General features: G+C 43.9%; 1 protein-coding gene across 1 annotated transcript in view; it reads right to left on the bottom strand.

The window, feature by feature from the left end:
• ADAMTS12 (ADAM metallopeptidase with thrombospondin type 1 motif 12) overlaps positions 1 to 22,405 on the bottom strand; it is a 208,668-nt gene that overhangs the window by 114,353 nt on the left and 71,910 nt on the right. Inside the window, exon 3 of the mRNA XM_048504340.1 lies at positions 22,154 to 22,328. Coding sequence (XP_048360297.1) covers positions 22,154 to 22,328 — 175 coding nt within the window. The remainder of the gene's footprint in view (positions 1 to 22,153; positions 22,329 to 22,405) is intronic.

The following is a 22,405-nucleotide window of genomic DNA, read 5'->3' on the forward strand; positions in this document are numbered from 1 at the left end:
TCAAGGAGCAAATGAGTAGATTAACTCTCTACTGACTGTTTGCTGTTGCTAGGCTTGCCTTTAGCCTATGGGCTTTTCCCCACTTCAAAAGTGAAAGTGGAGGGGACCCCTGCTCCGTGTTCAGCGTGCAGTTTCAAAAAAGGTGTACTTCCGATCAGGATCTGAAACGACGCGCGCTGAGGGGTGGGAGGAGTGGCAGAATCGGGGTGACTGCGTTGTCGCTGCGTTGTCACTGCTGGTGCAGTGGGGAGTGCTGCAGGACCCCGGGGTATTTGCTGTGAGGAGCGCGCATCTAATGGTGGGTGGGTAATCGACCTCTATTATCCTGCACCACACCATATATAGCTGTTAGCATTAATATCAATCAGAAATATATCTCACATATATATTGTATCCATAAAAATCCCGGATTGAATGCATGTTCTGAGATGTGGGGTGGAAGGGGAGCATAGCAGTTCCTAACCTCCAAGTGTTCAAGAATTTCAGCTGATCTTCAGACTATAGCAACCAGCTCCCCTGGAGAGAATGGCTGCTCTGGAGGGTGGGCTCTGGCATTATACCCCTTTGAGGTCCTTCCCCTTCTCGCCCCCTCCTTCCCCAAGGTACACACCCAAATTTCCAGAATTTTTCCAACCCAGAGCTGACAACACTAGACTTAAAACAGTTTGAATTTGTACCACCCTTTCTCAACTGTAAGGTGTCTCAAAGTGGCTGACAAACTCCTTTTCCCTTCCTCTCCCTCCAACAGACACCTTGCGAGGTAGGTGGGACTGAGAGAGTTTGAAGAGAGCTGTGAGTGGCCCAAAGTCACCCAGCAGGAATGTAGGTGTGGAGAAACAAATCTGTTTCACCTGATAAAGAGCCCGCTGCTCATGTGGAGGAGCAGGGAATCGAACCCGGTTCTCCAAATTAAAGTCCACCTGCTCCTAACCACTACACCATGCTGGCTCTCACAGCCCTCAACAGCATGGAAGGTGATTGCTATTCACCCCTGGGCCCACACGGCCAGCCATGTCCAAGGCAGCCTGTCTTGCAAAATGGCGGTGTCTTGGCTTGGACCCAGTTAGTGGCAGCCTGGCCCGTTCCCATGAAAGAATGGGCATAAAAAAAGGGTGTGTGAGTGAAAAAAATTACTTAAACTGGCCCTCGATAGTTGGGGAGTCCTCTCCAGTTTTAAAAATCACCACAGAACTGGGTCTGAGTGTAAGGACAGTATTGTCTGAATGGTACCAGTCCCCAAGGCTGCAGCATCTTGAAAGTGCCTTGCGGCACCACAATACTGCAGGCAGAATTGGACAACTTAGCTGCCTTGGTATTTTTATCACATCTGGTTTTCTCAAGCGTGTGAAGTAATGGGGAATCCAGCCGCAGTCCTCGCCATCAAAAACGTTCCTTTGCTGTTTTTCAGTCTTTCACACAAAGAGGCAGAAGTGCTCAGAAAAGATAACATTCAACAGGATGAAAAATTAAGACCATTTCATTCCTCCCCCACCCCCACCCCCACCCCCACCCCCACCCCCGGTCATCTTTTACAGCAATACCAGAAACAGTACAGCAGGCTATCAACTTGACTTGTGGGGGCCACAATATGATCATTTAATGGAAGACAACTGGGTTTTTCACTCAGCTCATCCAACCGGGCAAATGGGTTCCAAATGCCTAAGCTTCTAATTTCCATCATACTATTATCTCCTTCATTTCAAGAGCAGATTGCTTTTTGCCTCACAATATGAAGATGATGGGGTGGGAAGGGAAGAGTGGAGGATACTGTAAATTGAATGCTAATTAATTTTCTGCTGCACAAGTATTCAATGTGCCCAGCCTGATTTTTAATATTTTATTTTACTGCTGAGAGTGGAAGGGGGCGGGGGGGGGGGTTGAATGGAAACTTCTGCATATATTCGGTGTCTTAGATCCCCTGGAGTTTTCCTCTCAGAGTGCAATTTTCTTGCCCCTCCCCCATCCCACGGCAGGCTGAAATGCCCCCAAAATCGTGTCCCTGAGGGAAAATGAGAGGGAGGAGGTAAGAAAACTACACCCTGTGAGCAGAAACCCTTTTGCCCAGCCAGATGAGAGCCAGATGAAAAAACAGCCAGATGAGAGCCAGTATGTTGTAGCAATTAAAAGGGTAGTTCTAATATCTCAGTGATGGCGAACCTATGGCACGGGTGATGGCGAACCTATGGCACAGTGATGGCGAACCTATGGCACTCAGAGCCCTCTCTGTGGGCACGCACAGAGTTCATCATGTGGGGGGGAAATTGCCCCCCCCCCACACATCTAGGCTGGCCTGGGACACTGGGCTCGATTATTAGCATTAAACCTAAGACCTAGTTTTGGGGAAGCAGTGTAGGTAACCCTGTTAAGCGTTGTTAAACCCCACTGATTTTCATGCGAAGAACTAAAGCGTGAACTAAATACAAAGACCTGGGAGTAAGCTCGGTTGCTGGCAATGTGGCTTGCTTCTGAGTAAGCCCTCCTAGGGTTGTGATTCACCCATTCGAAGAGTTGCATGGTTGCTTCAAAGCAGAGCCACCTTCTACCACCAAGCTTACTCCCGAGTAAGCCAACCATTTTTTCTAACCGAAAACCTCAGTATTCAGGTTAAATTGTCGTGTTGGTACTTTGCGATATACAAGTGGGTTTTGGGTTGCAGTTTAGGTGCGCGGGCGGGCGGGCGGGCGGGAACAATTCAGATCGTGACCTTGGCTCAGGGGAGAAGAAAAAAGGCCTTCCACCCTGCATGCTGAGAGTCCAAATCAGCTCCCTGCAGCACTTTTACATGGAGTTCCTACCAGGACGTCCCAGCTGCAACGTGGCTCAGAGTGGCTGTGGATGACTAACTTACATTGTAATGCATAGCTTGGATTGATTCTGCACAGGCAACAGGGGTTTATGGAACCCATTTCAGTTGCCTGTGCCGCCATTTTCATGGCAGTTGCAGGGGCCAGTGGAATTGTTGGGATCCCAGCGGCAGAAGGAAGCACAGTTCACACAGGAAACACAGTGTTTCCATGTGAATCCCACAGCTGGGAATTCCCCACCCGAGAATCCATCCCCGAGAATCCTCCCATCTGAGAATCTCCCCCACCTACCTGCATGGCATGGCAGCGGCCTGTTAGAGAATCCACTGTAATGGCGTCTGCCTGGGGAATCCACTATAATGGTGGACAGAAGAGGGTGGGAAGAGGGTAGTTCGCACAGGCAAGCAGGAAGCATTTGAAACCCAGGTTAAAGGGGGGAAAGTATCTAATTTAGTGACTTTCATTTAGAATCATAGAGTTGGAAGAGACCCCAAGGGCCATCAAACCCAACCCTTTGGCATGCAGGAACACACAATCAAAGCACTCCCGGCATATATTCAGCCAACCTTTGTTTAAAAACCTCCAGATTCCACCACTCTCCGAGGCAGTGAATTCCACTGTCGAACAGCCCTGACTGTCAGGCAGCTCTTCCTAAAGTTTAGGTGGAATCTTTTTCCCTGCATGTTGAATCCATTACTCTGTGTCCTAGTCTCTGAGGCAGCAGAAAACAAGGTTGCTCCCTCTTTGACATGGCATCCCTTCAAATATTTAAACATAGCTATCATGTCTCCCCTTAAACTTCACTTCTCCAGACTAAACATCTCCAACTCCCTAAGTCTCTCTTCACAGGGCATGAATTCCAGACCTTTTACTATTTTGGTTGCCCTCCTCTGAACACATTCCAGCTTGTCAATATCTTAAATTATAATGCCCAGAACTGAACACAGCACTCTAGGGTTTGCTCTGACCAATGCAGAGTAGAGAGGTACAATCACTTCCCTCGATGTAGACACTATACTCTTATTGATGCATAGTTTTGGTTTTGGGCAAATAAGAGTGGGTTAGAAGCATCTGGGGGGGGGCAAGTTCTGTGGAAACTCCCCCCCCCCTCCCCAATGCTTTTTAAAAGAGTCTTAATCGGTTCTATTTGCCCCATGCAGAATCAGCCTTGGTCTTCAATTAAAGGGAAAAAGAACAGGAAACCGGTCCATTCAAACCCTGAAAACTTAAAAGAAATATGGAGGAGAGGAAGAAGAAGAAGAAGAAGAAGAAGAAGAAGAAGAAGAAGAAGAAGAAGAAGAAGAAGAAGAAGAAGAAGAAGAAGAAGAAGAAGAAAAGAAGAAGAAGAAGAAGAAGAAGAAGAAAAGAAGAAGAAGAAGAAGAAGAAAAAAAAGAAAGAAGAGAAGAGAAGAGAAGAAGAAGAAGAAGAAGAAGAAGAAGAAGAAGAAGAAGAAGAAGAAGAAGAAGAAGAAGAAGAAGAAGAAGAAGAAGAACCGTGACTTTACCGCTTACTTAAGTAGATTTAAGTTTATAGCTCTGCAAGAAACCTGGTCCTAACACAGATTTATTCTTAAAGGCTACCACCAATATTCCCTTCCAGCTACCAGAGTTATCCAAATTTGGCAGCAGCTATGCGAGGTCGGTCTTTACACTGTTTGTTACCAATGGTATTAAAATCCACTTCTCTGGGCTCCTGTCCACCTCTTGCCCATGCTTGGTTTTGATAGAGGGGGAAGATCTGAGCTATGATTATAGTAAACCTCTAGCTCTCTCGGTCTATCACAGGTCTCATATCAATGCTTGGAGCAGTTTATCATCATTTATTGAGAACCTGGAAAATAATCACCCGCTTACGGGTTAATATTGACCAGGAGACTTTAATGCCAGGGTTGGTGCAGAACTATATCCACAACTTTGGCCCAGCTCAACCTTGAGGATGACTCTGCACAGCTTCTCCTATGTCCCTGCCCACTTGGACTTCTAAAGATCCACATGTGAACTCAGCTGGAATCCCAGCTAATAAAATTTGCCATAAAAATTTAATAAACTATGGTTGAATGGGCTTAAACACCATAGAAAGCGCCATAGATAGTTTTACCCTGGTTAATTCAGCATGGGTTGAGTGTGATTGATTATATTTTAATGTCACCCTATTTATTTATATCAGTTGGATTTACTTCTTTTTTAGTATTGGGGACCTATTACTCAGTGATCATCTACCACTAACTCTAACCTTTTCAAGTAAGGTTGGGGCTGGCGAGGAACCTTCTTTGACACCCAAGCACTATAAGTTAACATGGTCACCACAGGTAGCTTAGCCGCCTCAGAGGCTCTGCTTGGCTCTCCTATGATAACCAAATTAAAGAGAGGATATAACAAAAGGCTGCTTCCCCAGAACTGGGGAATAGATCGAATTTGAACAACTAATTACTGTTTTAGTGCGAGAATTTACAATCAATTTCCTTGTCCAAACCAAGGCCTCCAAACACAATACAACATGGTTTGACCATTTATTGCATTGAACATAATAATATAGTGCATTACACTTTATAGAAGATACGCAGATACGAGGGGATGAGGAGCTACTCAGCAACATCACTCAATTAAAAAAGAAAGTTCCAACTTGTAGATTCAACTGGAAACACATGAACTACATTGACAGATATCAATGGAATCAATTATACCAGGCCACCTATAACTAATAACTTGTCCAACAATTCCTTGGCGGTTGAAGTCAAATAGAAGTACCTCAACCTATAGCAATGCATGCCTCCACATATCTCTCTAGGGCTCACTGGCACAGATATTTTTCCAACCTTTTCAATGTGGATTTACTACTATGAACCCTGTTCTGTAGCTTCAGCTGAGGCTGACCTGAATATAGCCCTGCGGTTAAACCTCAGGAGAGTGATCGAATTTAATTAATGGTTTAAAAAGAGGCCAAAGCCCCTGGCCCGACCAAATAATACCTGAAATATTCAAATCTTCTCCAGAATGGTGGGCAGCGCATTTTGGCCTCACTATTCACTTATGTGTGTTAACAACACAGGCCCTAATACCAAGCGAGGTGGTTAACAGCTATAATTGTCCCCCCCTATATACAAAAGGAGACACTACTAATCCTTGAATTACCGCCCTATCAGTCTCACTTTTCAGTCACTGGCAAAATTATATGCCAAATTTCCTATACTTGAAACTTGAGGAGTGGATCAGACAAACAGAGAGTGATTGGTCCAGAGCAAATTGGCTTCTCTAAAAATAAATCAACACTTGATCATTTATCTGTTTTTATCCACACCTAGCAAATAAATATACAATCCATGCCAACCATAAACTTTTTGTTGCTTTTTAGATTTAAAAGGAGCATTTGACTCAGTTTCAAAGAGAACTACTCTGGGAGTAAACTCTCTGTCCTGAACATTGACCCTAGATTATTGTTTTAATAAAACAATTGTACACTAGCACTAACTGTAAAATCAGAGTTGCCCCAAATGGGTACCTTACCCATCTAGCATCCCTACTACTAGGAAGTCAAACAAAGGCTGCATACTGGCCCCTATTTTTGAACTTAACATCTTTCTCAGCTGATTTAGTGCCTATTCTTTCAAAAGGTCAACAGACCGCACCGAAACTGTGCTCTAAACATGTCCCTGCCCTGCTTTTGTCATGCGGATGACACTGCTCTTCTCTCTCATGTGCACAAAAGGTTGACCTCACCCGCCTTCTGAATCCCGCTGTCGCGGAATACTGTAAAGTCAAATGAACTGGAAATCAACTATGAGAAATCCAAAATATTGGCATTAAGCCAGGCTGATTCTCTAGACAGGTATGGACTATCAACAAAGAAACCTATAGAAGCAAGTCAAAAACAGTTTAAATATCCTGGAGACTACTCTTCACGAGTAATCTTAATTGGTGGAGCAGTACACAGGACACTAGCACTTGATGCAGCCAATAACAGCGCTTCAACAATCCTCGCGCTTTTTTCCATCAAATCAGGGCCATCAATATATACCATCAGCGTTGAAAGTTTTCAATGCCAAATGTGGAACCAAGCTCCTTTATGGAGCCACCTATCTGGATTAGGCCGGTGAACAAAATCTTAAATAGATCTCAATCCCGTTTTTTTTATAAAATCATGGGACTACCCTACTGTGCTCCATACGCAGCCCTATGCTTAGAACTTGGGCAAATATCCCATGTCACAATGGCTTGGCTGAGAACCATCAAATATTGGCTGCACATCCATTTCACAAGATCATTCTAGCTTAATCCACTCGATGCTCTCCGATTCCGGTGGTTCCCAGATGGACTGACGTTGGTGGAAGAGAAAAATTAAGCTCTATCGGCCTCCCACTAGAGTCACTTTACTCTTCCACTCTACCGGAGGCCTATAATTGCCTTAAAATCAGGCTGCTGGAACATGAGTACTGGAACATGATTGCTGAAGCGAGGAAAACATGCTCTCCTCTAAATATGCTTATCCCTTTTGAACAAGGACATACAGCCAACTACCTTTTCTGGCTTACCAATCCAAGGCACAGAAGAGCAATATCCTTGGCCTGTTTCAATTTAATGCCCTCTATGCTCCTTAAAGGCAGATACCAACGCATAGATAAACAAAAGGGCTATGCCCATGCAACTCAAAGGCCAGAGTAGAGACACTGGAGCCACACTCTGTTTCATTGTGCAAGATTTGCCAAGATCAGAATGACCCAACCCATCATGTGCTTCACTTCACTATACAATCCCATTTAACTTGATGCTCCATAGGATTCCGTTAATCTTAGATAATCCCACTGATCCTTACTTCTCGCTTGAAAGCGTAGCAAAATATCTTTTAACGATTATAGGCGCATAGCTAGATGGATACTAAGCACTAGATTGCTATCATCATAACAACAACAATGCTGCTTACATTAACTATTTGCTAATGGCACACGAAGTGCCTACCTCACCACCAGCAACCTTTGGGTTCCACTGGTCCACGGTCACCCAAAAGTCAAGTAATGTGAGTGATTCATTGAGGGATGTCGTAGTTTTGTTATCGATTGCTAGATGGAGTGAGTGACAACTGAAGGCTGTGGCAACCTATGGGAGTCAAATCAATTGTTTGCCCATTTCCTCGCCCCCTATCCCTTGTTCTGTGTTAGGTGCCACTCTAACAAACTCTGTGTTTTATAGTGGAGTGTTGATACTGTATGCTGTTGTGATGCCTGGGCTCTGTTGATGGGTTTTTAGTCAGGTCTGTGGAGAGGTGTATAGGAATGGCACTTTTGACGAGTCCATTTGGACTAAACTATTGATGAGACTCTGAATGGCTGCTGTAACCATCTGTCTTTTATGGACAATTGTTTTATTGTTTTATTGTTTTATTGTATTTATTGTATTTTGGAATGCCAATAAAGGCTATCATGTCATGTCTAAAAGAAGAAGGAGGAGGAGGAGGAGGAGGAGGAGGAGGAGGAGGAGGAGGAGGAGTTTGGATGTATATCCCCCCTTTCTCTCCTGCAGGAGACTCAAAGGGGCTTACAATCTCCTTGCCTTTCCCCCCCTCACAACAAACACCTGTGAGGTAGGTGGGGCTGAGAGAGCTCTGAGAAGCTGTGACTAGCCCAAGGTCACCCAGCTGGCGTGTGTGGGAGTGTACAGGCTAATCTGAATTCCCCAGATAAGCCTCCACAGCTCAGGCGGCAGAGCTGGGAATCAAACCTGGTTCCTCCAGATTAGATACACGAGCTCTTAACCTCCTACGCCACTGCTGCTCCTTAAAAAATTGGATTTAAAAAATTGCTCTACCTGGCATTCCCCACAAGCTCACAGCTTGCTTAGAGCTTGCTTAGAGCAGTGACTCCCAGACAGCGCACCTTAACAGAACTGTCTGGATGCTGTGAATAACATGTTAGCTAAACAATTAGCTCTTTTAAGCCCACCCAGAGTGCGTCGATGCGGCCAATTGTGATGCTGTAGGTCTCATGGCCTCAGCCTTATTTATTTATTTATTTAAAACATTTCCAATCCCATTTGCCAGCTCAACAGATTCCCAGGGTGGCTTAGAAGATTAAAACATTTCAATCAAAAAGCATCCAAACATTCTGAAAAAAATCCAAACAACATCAGACCATCAAAACATCCCGAAAAGGAACTTTTGAAAACAGAAGCACGATAGATGCTGCGACTGTTTAAAAATGTAGAAGGCCCACAAATCAAATAGAGGCATAAAGCAGGTCATGTGGAATCAGAGGGAGCAATACAGGCCATCTAGTCCAACCTCCTGCTCATTGCAGGACAGCCCCTAGAGCATCCCTGACAAATATTTGTCCAGCTGCTGCTTGAGACTGTCAGGGAGGGAGAGCTCGCCAACTCCCTCAGCAGCCAATCCCATTGCTGAATTAATCTCATTGTAATTTTTTCACCCTAATATCCAAACGGTTTCTTCCTGTCTGCAATTTAAACTCATTCTTGTGAGTCTTATTCTCTGCTGCCAACGGGAACAGATCCCTGCCCTCCTCTGACAGCCCTTCAAATACTTACAGAGAGCAATTATGTCCACCCTCCTCTTCTCCAGACTAAAAGTCCCTCAGCCTTTCCTCACAGAGCTTGGTCTTGGATCATCCTCATTGCTCTCCTCTGCACCCACTCCATTTGTCTACATCATTTTTGTAAAATGAGAATTTTGTATTTATTTTACACATCTAAAGAGCACATACATAGAAAGATAAAGAAAAAGATCCTTATCTAGTCCCCCTCTTCTATAACAACAGCAGCAGCAGCAGCAGAAGCAGCAGCAGCAGCAGCAGCAATAATAATAATAATAATAATAATAATAATAATAATAATAATAATAATAATAATAATACTGTTGCTCAGATGATTCACTGGAACTTGTGCCACAACTACCATCTGCCTGTGACAAAGAACTGGTGGAATCACAAACCTGAAAAGGTCACTGAAAATGAACACATGAAACTACTCTGGGACTTCCGAATTCAGACTGACAAAGTTTTGGAACACAATACTCCTGACCTCACGATTGTGGAAAAAAAGAAAGTGTGGATAGTCGATGTTGCAATTCCCGGTGACAACAGAATTGATGAGAAGCAACTGGAAAAACTTACACGATGTGAGGATTTAAGGATTGAATTACAAAGAGACTCTGGCACAAACCAGTAAAGGTGGTCCCAGTGGTGATCGGCACACTGGAATGCAGTGCCTAGAAGACCTTGGGATGACACTTAAAAACAATCAGCCTTGACAAAATCACCATATGTCAGCTGCAAAGACCCACCCTACTCCAGCTCTGCACGCATTATTAAATTCGATACATCCACACAGTCCTAGATGCTAGAAGGGAAGTGTCCAACGTGTGATGTAATACAAAATCCAGCATATTGATCTTGTTTGCTGTGTATAACTGTTTTTGTATCAATAATAATAATAATAATAATAATAATAATAATAATAATAATAATAATAATAATAATAATAATAATAATAATAATAATAATAATAATAATAAAGGCCAACAGCCAGCTAAAGATCTGGCAGCTGTGAAATCTACGATAATAATAATAATAATAAATGAAAGGAAAAGGAAAAAATGCATACACAAACACCTACCGTGTTTCCCCGAAAATAAGACAGTGTCTTATATTAATTTTGCTCCCAAAGATGTGCTATGTCTTATTTTCAGGGGATGTCTTATTTTTCTGTGTTCTGTTTGTCGGGCCTGCTTCCAAACAAAAACTTTGCTACGTCTTATTTTCGGAGGATGCCTTATATTTCGCACTTCAGCAAAACGTCTACTACGTCTTATTTTCAGGGGATGTCTTATATTCAGGGAAACAGGGTACATACATATACGGTGACTTCCAGCTACTTCACTAAGGATCCAAACATAAATCTAACTCTGTGCTTATAGTTATTATTTACACTTTTTCACTTTTAGTGCTTCTTATAAAGTTGTCTTAATCCAATACGCTTTTTTCATTCAAATCTCTAATCCTACCGTTGCTTCTCTGCTTTTATATGTTTTCAGTAAGTAGTCCGCAAAGGATTTCCAGTCTTTCAGAAAATTATCTGTATTCTTGTCTCTTGTAACCACGGTTGAAGTAAGATCAAAATGACCCAACAAGACTTGCCTCCTTCTGGCCAAGTTCCAGAGTACATATATGATTCGGCCATATCTCTCTATCAGAAAATGACTGGAGTAATTAATTAGGTTAGTAATTGCAGTGCCGCCCTTTTCAACCCAGTGACTTCAATGGACTTTTAAAAAGTGCAACTGTACTCAGGATGGCACTGTTGAACAGTCCCAGTGCAGGGAGAAATCAGGATCAACCATCTTCAGAAGAAGGTGCCTGTTGTATCTGTGCATGAGTTGTTGTTCTGAGTTTTCTTTCTTTCAGTCAACAAAATACTGACTCGTGGAGAAGAAGGAAGGGTTTGGTACCAGCATCGGCCAATTCATAGATGATGGGATACACAGGGTGGGTATGGAGTTTCTACCTATGTAACAGTCAGGCATGGGTTGCTGATTCTTGGTGGGCAATTGGGATCAGGACTACAATACATATGGAGAAGGAGCTTCACCTTCCTCCTATGCCAGTGATGGCGAACCTTTTCGAGACCGAGTGCCCAAATTGCAACTCAAAACCCACTTATTTATCGCAAAGTGCCAACACGACAATTTAACCTCAATACTGAGGTTTTAGTTAAGAAAGAAACGGTTGGCTCCGAGGCGTTTGTTACTCGGAAGTAAGCTTGGTGGTAGTTGGTGGCTTTGTTTTGAAGCAACCGTGCAACTCTTCCAACGGGTGAATCACGACCCTAGGAGGGTTTACTCAGAAGCAAGTCCCATTGCCAGCAACCGAGCTCACTCCCAGGTAAAGGATTGCACTTTAGTTCTTCGCATGAAAACCAGTGGGGTTTGACAGCGCTTAACAGGGTTACCTACACTGCTTCCCCAAAACTAGGTCTTAGGTTTAATGCTAATAATTGAGCCCAGTGGCCCAGGCCAGCCTAGATGTGTGTGTGTGGGGGGGGGGGACTCTGTGCGTGTCCACAGAGAGGGCTCTGAGTGCCACCTCTGGCACCTGTGTCATAGGTTCGTCACCACTGCCCTATGCCATTTTCTTTACCTGAAACAGTCCTAGGGATATTTTTTTGCCTACTGAGGAATCTCACATGAATTGCAGGAACACATGATCTTTACCAGTGGACCAAATAGCACCTATGGGATATTTCAGATCAGGAAAAAAGTTCAAGTGAGAACTCCAAACAGAAATGAGCCTTCACTGTCAAGAGTTTGTGCAACAGTGATATGGATGTACTAATATTTTTTGCGTTCCAGTACCTGGTCCAAGGCCTGTTGAATGGATGAATTACACAAACAACCTTCATGGGAATTCAAGTGGGTTAGAGAGCGTGCAATCTTAAACATTTATCTTGGCAAAACTCATTTTTTAAAAGCGCAGGCAGCAAAACTGCTGTGGGTGAGCTAAGAGCTTCCATCTCCACAGGCAATTAGAAAGAAGCAGCTGGTGCTAGCAAATTCTACCAATGACTAAATTCAGAAGGAATCTGACACAAAGGAGCTGGAGAGCCTTAATGGAGAAAGTGATTTGTTTTTCCTGCATGAAGCAGGCCTAGTCTTTGACCAGATAGTATGAAGAGTTTTGATCAAATAAGAATAGCATTTTTAACAAAATTCCTGGATCTGTTTTGTTTTGTTTTAATCCTTTAGGCAGTGTATATGGTCCTTCATTAGGCTGACAGAATTACTGCCCCAGGATCACCAACAGCTTCATGGCAGAGTTGGGATAATTTGAACCCATGTCTATGGCAGTACAATCCCAACGACACCCTTCTAAATCCATAATTTCAACTCACATCTGTAACAGTGGAACAGCTGGATTCAATTCTTGTAGGCCCTTAAAGACCAAGAGGGTTTTTTAGGGTATAAGATTTCAAGAGTCAAAGCTCTCTTTATCTATTTACCTTCATCAGATACCGGATATCTGATCTCAAATGCTTATACCCTGAAAATCTTGCTGGTCTCTATGGGGCTACTGAACTCCAGTCTAGTTGTTCTATTACAAAATAGTACACTCTGAAACTATCTGTAACAGTGCAATCCCAAGCAAAGTTATATTCTTCTAAGTCCATTGGCCAACAGGCTTAAAAAGGCATACCTCTGCTTGACTGTGACACTGTTTCAGCGTTTCCAAACCCCTGATAGTTGGAGCATATAATTGTTCTGAATTAAATATTGACAACTGGTATGGCGTAGTGGCTACACTGTGGGACTAAGAACTGGCATTGCAACCTACGAGCATACTTTTAATTTAGAACCATTACTTGCTTCAGCTATCGGGGTTTTGCAAACACAGATTTAGTGTCACAGTTCACCAATTTATAGCTACTGGACTGCATCAGATTTGGAGCAGGATGGAGAAGGGAGAGAGAGAGAGAGAGAGAGAGAGAGAGAGAGAGAGAGAGAGAGAGAAATATGTGGACTGTCCAAAAGAAAAGATGGACAAAGTAGAGGAGAGAGGGCTATGGTATTTGTGCCCTCATTGTTTGCAAATAAATACTCACCTTTCTGGAAATATCAGAAATATGCTTTTCTTGAACCCAATCATATTTCTGTTGGACTACACAATCAACAGGAATGTTTCCCCCTTTGCTGTGGGGTTTAAGCAGGAATGGCCCAAATAACAGAGCCTTTTCAAAGAGGACTCTTACTTCTGGGAACTGTGCCACTTTAGAAGGGCTGTATGAGACATAGGTCGAATCCCCACTACCATCTTAGCCAGGTTTCAGAACGCAAACTAACCAGGTTTGAGGGACGACCTCCCCATTGCTTGCATGGCAGATTCTGTTTCTGGTGCTCGTTCTCCCTGTTAATCTGCATTCCGGCAGGACCTGGTTGAAAGTGGCATAGACCCCCTTAACACGGTTCAGAGCTGATCTGAGGGGAGGGATGAGGGTTGAAACCCTGACTCGTTTCCCGCCCTGGAGTGTGATGCGGAATTCGGGCAACCAATCAGCGCTGTGATGCGCGCACAGCCTTTCCTTGGTTTCCTTTTCACTTTTGCTATCAGCCAGCAGAAGGGGACACAAACGTTAAACAGTCAAACGTGTAACTTTGAATCGTTAATGGTTTACACAGGTAACGATTAACTGTTTGCACAGTTAAACAGTTAATCATTAAACTTTTACACGCTGGTTTTTTTGATCATGTCCCTACAATGTACATTTCCACAGTGGGAAAAGGTCCCACCTCATCAAGGTACACCAGTCAATCAGGGGAGACCGGCAAAGCGAGCTCGCCTGGTAGTGGGGATTGCTAAGAGTTCTGCAACCGGGTGTGTCTGCTGTGTGCTCGCTGCGGTGGGGAGGGAAAAACTCCGATGAAGAGGACACGATTTCATAACAAACAGGTTTGGATCTGCGTGCAAATTTCAAGTGGGGATTCGACCATAAATGCTCTGGGACCTGATCCCAAGCCTGTTGGGTGGATAGGTACACAAGGGTTTGTCAAGCTTTCACCATGGGGCCAGAATGGTCCATTCGGTAGACTGCTGTCCTTCAATTTGGCAAATCAGCGTTATGCATTCAAACCAATTACAAATCAGATTTTGAAGGGGGAAAATGCAGCCCAGCCCAGAATATGAGCAATGTGTAAGATCCGTAGCTCCCCTCTCACGTCAACCACATATTCCCTGAATGGCTGTAGAGAAGCTGTCTGTGAGAAATATCTGCAATTCATACGTACATGTAAAGTTTATATCCTCTCCAACATTTCACAAACAAAAAGAAACGACATGCTTCCAGCACCTCTGAAAGGCTGCCCCCTCAAAAAAAAATGCTGACAACTTTAATCTGCCTTGTGTCCACCACATTTATTTACTCCTTTGACTTCCATAAACTGGAAGGTAGGTGTTCGTACTGACTAAACTGAAGCTATCCTACTTTGGTCACATTATGAGGAAACAAGAGTCACTGGAAAAGACAATAATACAAGGAAAAGCAGCAGGCAGCAGGAAAAGAGGAAGGCCCAAAGCAAGACGAATTAATTCTAGAAAGGAAGCCACGGCCCTCAGTTTGCAAAACCTGAGCAAGGCTGTTAACAAGAGGACATTTTGGAGGACATTAATTCATAGGATTGCCTTAAGTCAGAAGTGATAATACACACTTGTGTTGTCACACAACACAGTTGTTCTTGGTGTAGAGATGTATTAACAAACCATAGCTGTCCTACAGATGCAGGCTGACCAGACGTCCCACTTTTGGCGGGACAGTCCCGCCTTCAAACAATTTGTCCCGCGGGTTATTTCAATTGTCCCGATTTTGGGGAGGCTGCCGCACGGCAGTGCGGCAGCCTCCCACGTGCGCGGCCACAGGAGCATGGCCTTCTGGGGCTTGCTGTTTCCCGCCCTGTCACAGGGCAGGAAACGGCAAGCCCCAGAAGGCAGTGCACTCCTGCAGCTGCGCACGCCTACCCCCGTCCCGGTTCACAAAGGTGACCATCTGGTCACCTTATACAGATGGCTACCCAAGGTGAAAAATGTCACTTCACCTAGTGCAGTGTGTGAAATGCCCTACACCAGTGATTCTCAACCTGAGGGTCAGGACCCCTTTGGGGGCCGAATGACCCTTTCACAGCGGTCGCCTAAGAGTCTCTGCATCAGTGTTCTCCATCTGTAAAATGGATAAATATTAGGGTTGGGTGTCACCACAACATGAGGAACTGTTTTAAAGGGTCGCGGCATTAGGATGGTTGAGAACCACTGCCCTACAGGATGCCTTTACATTTGCATGAATGCGAAGCAGAACGGATGCATCCATGTTGAGGGGAGAACTGGAATCCTGAAGAATGACAACCAAAACAAGTCCAGTATCATTTCAACAAGCCACCCCTCCCTTACGGTGCGATCAACAGGAGGGACAGTTCCATGGCAGAGGTGGGATCCAGCCGGTTCTCACAGGTTCCCGAGAGCAGGTTACTAATTGTTTGTGTGTGCCGAGAGGGGGTTACAAATTGGTGATTTTGCCACGTGATTTTTTCCTTAGTTACACCCCCTCCTCTCAGCAGAAGCACGCAGAACTTGAAGCAGTCTAGCAGGAGGTGCACCGGCATGCATGGCAGCCTGCGCCTGCGTGCATTCGTTTCCTGCCCGAGGACCGGCACAGCGGCTGCGTCCTTGCCACAGCCCCGCCCAGGAATGCTCCACCCCCGGAATGCCCAGCCATGCCCCCATCGTGCCCCGCCCAGCCCCATTGGCGCTACGCTAATGTTTGAATCCCACCACCATGGGAACCTGTTACTAAAATTGTTTGATCCCACCACTGATGCTGCTGCCATGGCAAGGCCATGCCTACTCCTAGGGGGTTTCAGGCAGTGCAAGGAGCATAGAAAACTAAAGAACTCCCCTGCCGACTTGATAGTCCCTACTGCCACTTAGTGGGCTAAGCCACACTAAAACATAATGTAAGTTGCTGCGTTTTCCTGCGCTGAATGCCCTGTGGAAGCCAATGAAACTTGGCACCAACTCAGACCGCTCCCACCTGTAACAGCACAGGCTCCCATAGTGGAAGAGAGTCACTGCAGCGGCTGCTTCCGGTGTTGGGTGTCTTCGAGCTGCCTGGTGCGCCACCACTGGTGTGTTTGCCCTTTATGCTGGCATAAGGTGGTGCGTGGCTTCCAGGATAGTTTCTGCCCCCTCCCCGTGGGTCTCAACCAAGAGTCTTAAGCAACTCTTCCCAGCACGCAAGTGTGTCTAGGGGCTACGCTTTACCAGCTTGCCAACTCATTCCCAAGATATTTATTCATCCACTTTGTTTCTTACCAAGATGCTTACACAGTGTAAGACAATGCAATCAAAATAGCACGAGACATCCAGCAAACAACACAAGAGGTCCAAGATCACAAAAACAAATGCGTGTGTGTTGTGTGCTGTCAAGTCGCCTCTGACTTATGCCAACCTTATGAATTAATTGCCTCGAAAACGTCCTGTCCTGTCATTGACAGCCTCGCTCATGTTTTGCAAATTCAAGGATGTAGCTTCCTTTATTGAGTTAATCCATCTCACATTAGGTCTCCTTTTCGCCTACTGCCTTCAACTCATCCAAGCATTATTGTCTTTTCCAGTGAGACTTATCTTCCCATAATGTGCCAAAAGTGTGATAGTCTTCGGTCAGTCCTTTTAGTTTCTAGAGAGAATTCAAGCTTGATTTGATTTAAAACCCACTTATCACAAAAATAGGTATGTGTATGTATAATTTAGTAATGAAACTGAGGGTTTTTTTTTCTTTTATGCCTCCAGAGATTACATTTAGAAGAAGAGGAAGAGGAAGAAGAAGAAGAAGAGGAGGAGGAAGAGGAGGAGCAGTAGTTTGGATTTATATCCCCCCTTTCTCTCCTGTAAGGAGACTCAAAGGGGTTTACAAACTCCTTTTCCTTTCTCCCCCCCCCCCCCCAACAAACACCCTGTGAGGTGGGTGGGTCTGAGAGAATTTCCAAGGTCAGACATTGGTATCCTTCTGCGTCATTAGTGGATCTCTTACTCCATTACAGAGACTTAATATTATATTATTATATTATTATATTTGGGATCCTCTGTGTCTGTATATATGGGATCCTCTGTGTATATATTGTTCATTGTGTTGTTGTTGTTGTTGTTGTGTATAATATGTTGTTGATTAAGAGTTGTTGTTCTGGTATGTAGATGTTTGAATTATTTTCATTAAAATAGATTAAAATAGATTTGTATATTTCGCAGTAGAGCCAGACAGGTTCTTTTCCTTTCTTTTAACAAGATACTGTCTCTGGCTCACTATATATATATTTTACTAGCCCAGGGTCACCCAGCTGGCATGTGTTGGAGTGCACAAGCTAATCTGATTCACCAGGTAAGCCTCCACAGCTCGTGGCAGAGTGTGGAATCAAACCCAGTTCTCCAGATTAGAGTGCACCTGCTCTTAACCACTACACCACGCTGACTTGCATTTATCGTATGCGGATAGTAGCAGAATAAGCAATGTTTTCAGGGCATGCTTACAGAACTTATGTTTGAGTGCTGGTTCCCCCTTCAGTCTAGACCGCATGCTATTTGAGTGACTTGCCCAGAACTGAGAAGAAGGATAGAAGTGAGGAAAAGAGAAGGGAAATAATTTTAAACCAGTTAAGCGATTGGAAAAAAAAGAAAAGAAAAGGCTTTTTCTATCTTTTGGATTAATTTATACACCAGACTTTCCCCACGTATTATTAGCGACATCCAATAAACTTCAAATGGGCAAGTTTCATTTTTTAACGCAGTTCATCATCAAGCCTAGCACCTCTCCAGGTTTCTGTCATAAATAAGATGACCTTCGCAGAATCTGTGAACTCTTCCTCCTTATTAAATGAATGAATTGTGAAGCAGATCGAGTTACAGAACATAGTGATGAATGAGCCACGAAGCATGGAACTGTGACACTTTCCACGTCTAGAATGTGCAGCAAGAGCCATTTCGTGTTCCTAGGCATTACGGACTTCCTCCTAACTTTTTCGCAGATAATTTTTAAAATTTGCGTGACCTTGGTAGGAGGGCAGGTTTGACCTTTACAAATATAATTCAACCCGCTTAGCACACCAGATTACTCCTCAGAGATGATTATTGCTTCTTTTATAAGAACACTCGCAAAGTATTCATTTTCACATACCGGGGTGACAGAAGACTCGTGAAATGTGCTTGTTCAATAATAGAGTCATTACATTTGAATAAATGAAATCAATGGGGAACATAACATTCACATTACTGAGAAAATATCCAGCGCACTGAACAACACACATGGTTTTTATGACTGTTTTATAAACTGTTGTTTTTACAGTTGCTTTTAAATGTCGCCCTGACACGTCCATATAGAGTGGGACATAAGTTCAATAAACAAACAAAGTTGATATCCCATCCTGCACTTTTGCTGGGGTAAAACTCCAAATCCCCCACCCCCAAATACACCACACCATCTTGAACACCATGATGATGGTTTAGAGAGCCACTTGAAGGTTCTTGATGATTTTCTGTCATTGTTGCTGCCACAAAGTCACAGAGGAGAGAGAGAGAGTGGCAATATCCATGTTGCCCCCTAGATTTTCATCAGTAACCAACCACAGCTTGTTCATCTCATTTAGAGGCAGTCGCAACCGCATGCTTCTCTTTTATGTTCCCTTTGTCACAATTCAGGACATTCCAAAGGTGAACGAATCCCCAAACCCTGGTTTGGGAATGACTGGTCAAGTTGCTGAGGGCAAGTTGACACAGGAATAGTCCTTATTTCATGACAACATCACGTGATAACTTGAAGACAGGAACACATCAAGCTGCCTTGTACTGACTCAGACTTTTTCATCCATTAAGAACAGTATTGTCTACTCCAGGGGTCTGCAGCCTGCGGCTCTCCAGATGTTCATGGACTACAAATCCCATCAACCCCTGCCAATGTAACCCCCATGCTCAGACCCAGAAAGGGGTGGAGACTCAAAGCAGCACCAGGCTGCAGAGCTCATAGTTTGGAGACAAGGCTACCAGACTCGGACCTTGGTTGTATAAGCCCTTAACACCATGTTAAGGTAAACTGCAATATTGTTGGGAACTACTGGGAAGGTAGTTGTTTATTTTTGCTATGTTGTAAATGTTGGAGTTTATTGTTTCAGGGTTTCTTTTTGTGGTTGTAATGGGTGAGAGTTCTCCTGGAAACCTTCATCATGTTGAATTCTGTTCACCAAGCCCTTGGAGTCTTCAGGAGCCAACCCACTTGCAAAGAAGAATTGGACTTGGCAGTATCAGTAGACTGTAAATATAAGGACTTGAAAATGCAACCTGAACAGGACCTTGAAGTGTGATGTTAAATGTTGATGTTATATGTTAAGAAAGTAAACCGCTTTTTTTAAAAAAAATTGTTGTTGCAAACTCATTCCAAGTTCTGCCCCACAGAACCCACAAGCTGAGGTTAGACCAGCATGGCCAATTGTCCATGAACATCCGGAGAGCCGCAGGTTGCAGACCCCTGGTCTACTCAGACTGGCAGCCCCTCTCCAGGGTCTCAAGCTGAGGTCTTCTACATCACCTGCTACTTGATCCTTTTAACTGGAGATACTGGGGATTGAACCGGCAACCTTCTGTATACCAAGCAGATGCTCTACCAATGAGCCATGGCCTTTGCCATCTTCATATCTGGAACAGCCATCATCCCCAAACACCACAGAGCTTGCAGAGAATGCACTGCATAGTGGCCAGGAGCCTGTACTATGAATCAGGAAGCCCTTCCCCCATTCTCAATACAACTACCTTTATTAGGCATATTAAAATAGGCTCCAGAGCATTACAGACATTTCTGAAGTACAAATCAAAATCAAAAGTACATTCAAAACACAGACAGATAAACTGTATCTAGCATTGGACGTTACTTCGAAAATTCTGTCACTTGTAAAAGAAATTTTGCTACTTTTTCCAAAAGTTCCACAACAGAGTTGTCAGAGTCTCTTTCAGATTTGTCTAAGACCCGCCCAGTAGAGAAATTCATGATACCCACATATCTCAGACAGTCAAGTATAATGTGAGCAAGAGTCTCCACTTGGTTTTTACAGTGTGGACAGACCAGATCCTGGAGAGGGATAGATAGGTAGAGACCCTTTGTAATGGCCGATGGAAAAGAATTGCATCTGGCCCTTGTAATAATCCATCTCTGTTGGGGTTCAGTTAATAGTTCAAGATATTTGGCTATGTGCCCCTGTTCTGGTACTTCCCCCATTCAAACTTCATCTCTATCTGCTTCAGGCATCAGAGAATTTCTGGCTCTTGGCCGCTCATACCCCCAGTATGAGAACAATTTTACAGGGCGGTCGTAAGACTTACTGAGATAATATATGTCAGACACTCTGAATTCCTAAAAATACGAAGTACTGTGATTTGCTCTGATAATACTATCATCTCGGCCGCAAAATAGCTTTTCAATAACAGTGATTCACACATTCAGCTGTGAGATATGAAGTGATGAGAAATATGACATGCAAATATGGATTAGCCCTATTTTACTTGTCTTTTTACAGTTTCTAGCCTACTCCAGGGATGAACAGACCGTTCTGCAGAGAAGGATGCATCAGTGATGTGGCACGAAGCCGCAATCAAATACACTTGTGTTGCCTGTGCATTTAATTCTTGATATCATTAACATAATTGTAGCATCCTATTGATGGGCCTGAGAGATACAGAATTACTAGGTAAAGTAAAGTTTCCTCTTCAGTCGAGTTCGACCCTGGGGTACCACTGCAAGCAGTGATTTCATAGGGGTAGTTTGCCCTTGTGGGGTAGTTTGCCATTGCTTTTCAAGGCTATTATTTTACCCCCTAGCTATGTGCTAGGTACTCATTTACCGACCAAGGAATGGATGGATGGCTGAGTTGACCATGAGCCAGCTGCCGGGATATCTGACCCACAGGGGGCTCGAACTCCTGACCGTGTGAGTGGCAGTGCAAGCACTTAACCACTAACCATGTGGCTCCTTCACAGAATTACTACAGGGCCTTTATTCTATCATTTTCTTATTCAGAAGATATTCTCCCCAAATGAGAACAGATTCAATTCACCCTTATCATATCTATCTTTTTAGTATAATTTGGGTCACTTACAGGTTATTCACCCCAGGTTGGATGCTGTGGTAAAACTGATTCCCATTCCAACACACACACTCACACACACGCACACACCACTGGGGTATATTTGTGCACCTGTCAGGATTTGTGTTGATCTTTCCCAAACTTGTTTTATTGAAAGGTTTTTGGGCAAGATCACAGCAAAGCCTGGGTGGCTGCCCTGTGTGTGGTAAAGTTTGGGTTTTCCTGGTCCCACCCACACGACAGCCATTTTCTAGGCCCCTGTTTCCACAATGGCAATTTCTCCCAACAGGAAGCCTTCATGGGTTTTAACTCAGCAATGGCATATCATTATAAAGATGTATGTACTTAATTTATACCCCACTATCCTCCCCAATCAGGACCCAAAGCTGCTAACAGCTGTTTACCCCCCTCCATGTTTTCCTCATAAAAGCCCTGTGAAGTAAATTAGGCTCAAAATGCAAGACTGGCCAAATATCACAGTCTGAGATCCATGGCAGAGTGAGGATTTGAACCCAGATCTCCCAGATCCTAGTCCAACACATTAAATGACACCATGCTGGTGCATAATTTAACAACATGTGTGTCAAGTTCTTCATTGTAGTCAACAAAGAGCTATGTGGGACATTTCTGTGTGAACATGCCTTTTTGACAGTTAAAAGAACAGTTTTGAAAGCGTTTAAATATGTACCGTCCACTCCACAAGTCTGTTTGTGCTTCTCCCAGGTGTCCCGTCGTTCCCGTAAAGACTTTTGAATGAGGTCTGTCCTGTAGATAATATGTGGCTGAGAAGTCCCTTCTTCAGAATGATATTGCTTTACTGGTTCAATGAAGTAATCTCCATCGGGCAAATGGAAGAATCCAGTCTGAGGATAAAAACAAGGGTTGGTACGCATGGCAACAGTGGAAGATGTATCTGAATTACACTATGCTTCAGTGACAC

Source organism: Sphaerodactylus townsendi, linkage group LG07 (genome assembly GCF_021028975.2).
Source record: "Sphaerodactylus townsendi isolate TG3544 linkage group LG07, MPM_Stown_v2.3, whole genome shotgun sequence".
NCBI classification, from domain to species: domain Eukaryota; kingdom Metazoa; phylum Chordata; class Lepidosauria; order Squamata; family Sphaerodactylidae; genus Sphaerodactylus; species Sphaerodactylus townsendi.